General features: G+C 70.5%; 1 protein-coding gene across 1 annotated transcript in view; it reads right to left on the reverse strand.

Annotated features, from left to right (window-relative positions):
- The window catches only part of SELENOW (selenoprotein W), a 7,507-nt gene extending 7,308 nt beyond the window's left edge, over nucleotides 1-199 (reverse strand). Inside the window, exon 1 of the mRNA XM_008073764.1 lies at nucleotides 103-199. Within this exon, the coding sequence (XP_008071955.2) occupies nucleotides 103-149 (47 nt within the window). The 5' untranslated portion in view covers nucleotides 150-199. The remainder of the gene's footprint in view (nucleotides 1-102) is intronic.
- Between the last annotated feature and the right edge of the window lie 480 nt (nucleotides 200-679).

Consider the following 679-nt stretch of genomic DNA (forward strand, 5'->3'; position numbering starts at 1 on the left):
CCCCCTTTCTCGCAGATGTGCCCCAAATGGCCCTCCCAGGACCCGGCTCCCAGGGGAAAGACGACGGGGTCCGGGGAGGGGGCTTCTGTCCCCAGAGCTCACCAATAAACGACTCGGATGGGGAGCGCCATGACGCGGGATCGCAGCATCGCGGGGACAGCGGACACCTGCCGGCCGAGCTCGGCGGGGGACGCTGCAGAGCTACGCGGCGGGGCCGGAGCATGCGCAGAAAGACGCGGCCGCCGCGCTCCGTGGGACGAACCAACGCCGGGTGGGGGGGAGCGCGGGGCGGAGAGGGGACGAGCGGGAGACGAGGGGCCCGCGGCCCGCCACCCTGAGACTCTCAGGCAAGACACCCATCTATTTCCCTGAGAGGCTAGGGAGCGTCTCGATGGAGGGCGTCTTTGGGAGAAGCCCTCTACGCGTCCCCGCCCGGATCCCCCCAGGTCGGAATGGTATGGCCCCGCGCGGAGGGGGCTCGGGACCCGCGGCTCCCGGGGGGAAAACGGAAATGGGCCGGAGGGTGGTCGTTTTAGGGCGTGGGCTGGGCGGGGCGGCGCGATGAGAATTGAGGTAGGGGGCGATGCTTGAGCCCTTGTCCTCCCGCGGGAGGGCCAGAGGGGCGGGTCCCGATGGATTCCGGGAAGGTCAAGTTTCCAGGGAGCGCGCCAGGACCCCC

Source organism: Carlito syrichta, unplaced genomic scaffold (genome assembly GCF_000164805.1).
Source record: "Carlito syrichta isolate Samal-C Ts95f unplaced genomic scaffold, Tarsius_syrichta-2.0.1 Scaffold316060, whole genome shotgun sequence".
Lineage (NCBI taxonomy): Eukaryota > Metazoa > Chordata > Mammalia > Primates > Tarsiidae > Carlito > Carlito syrichta.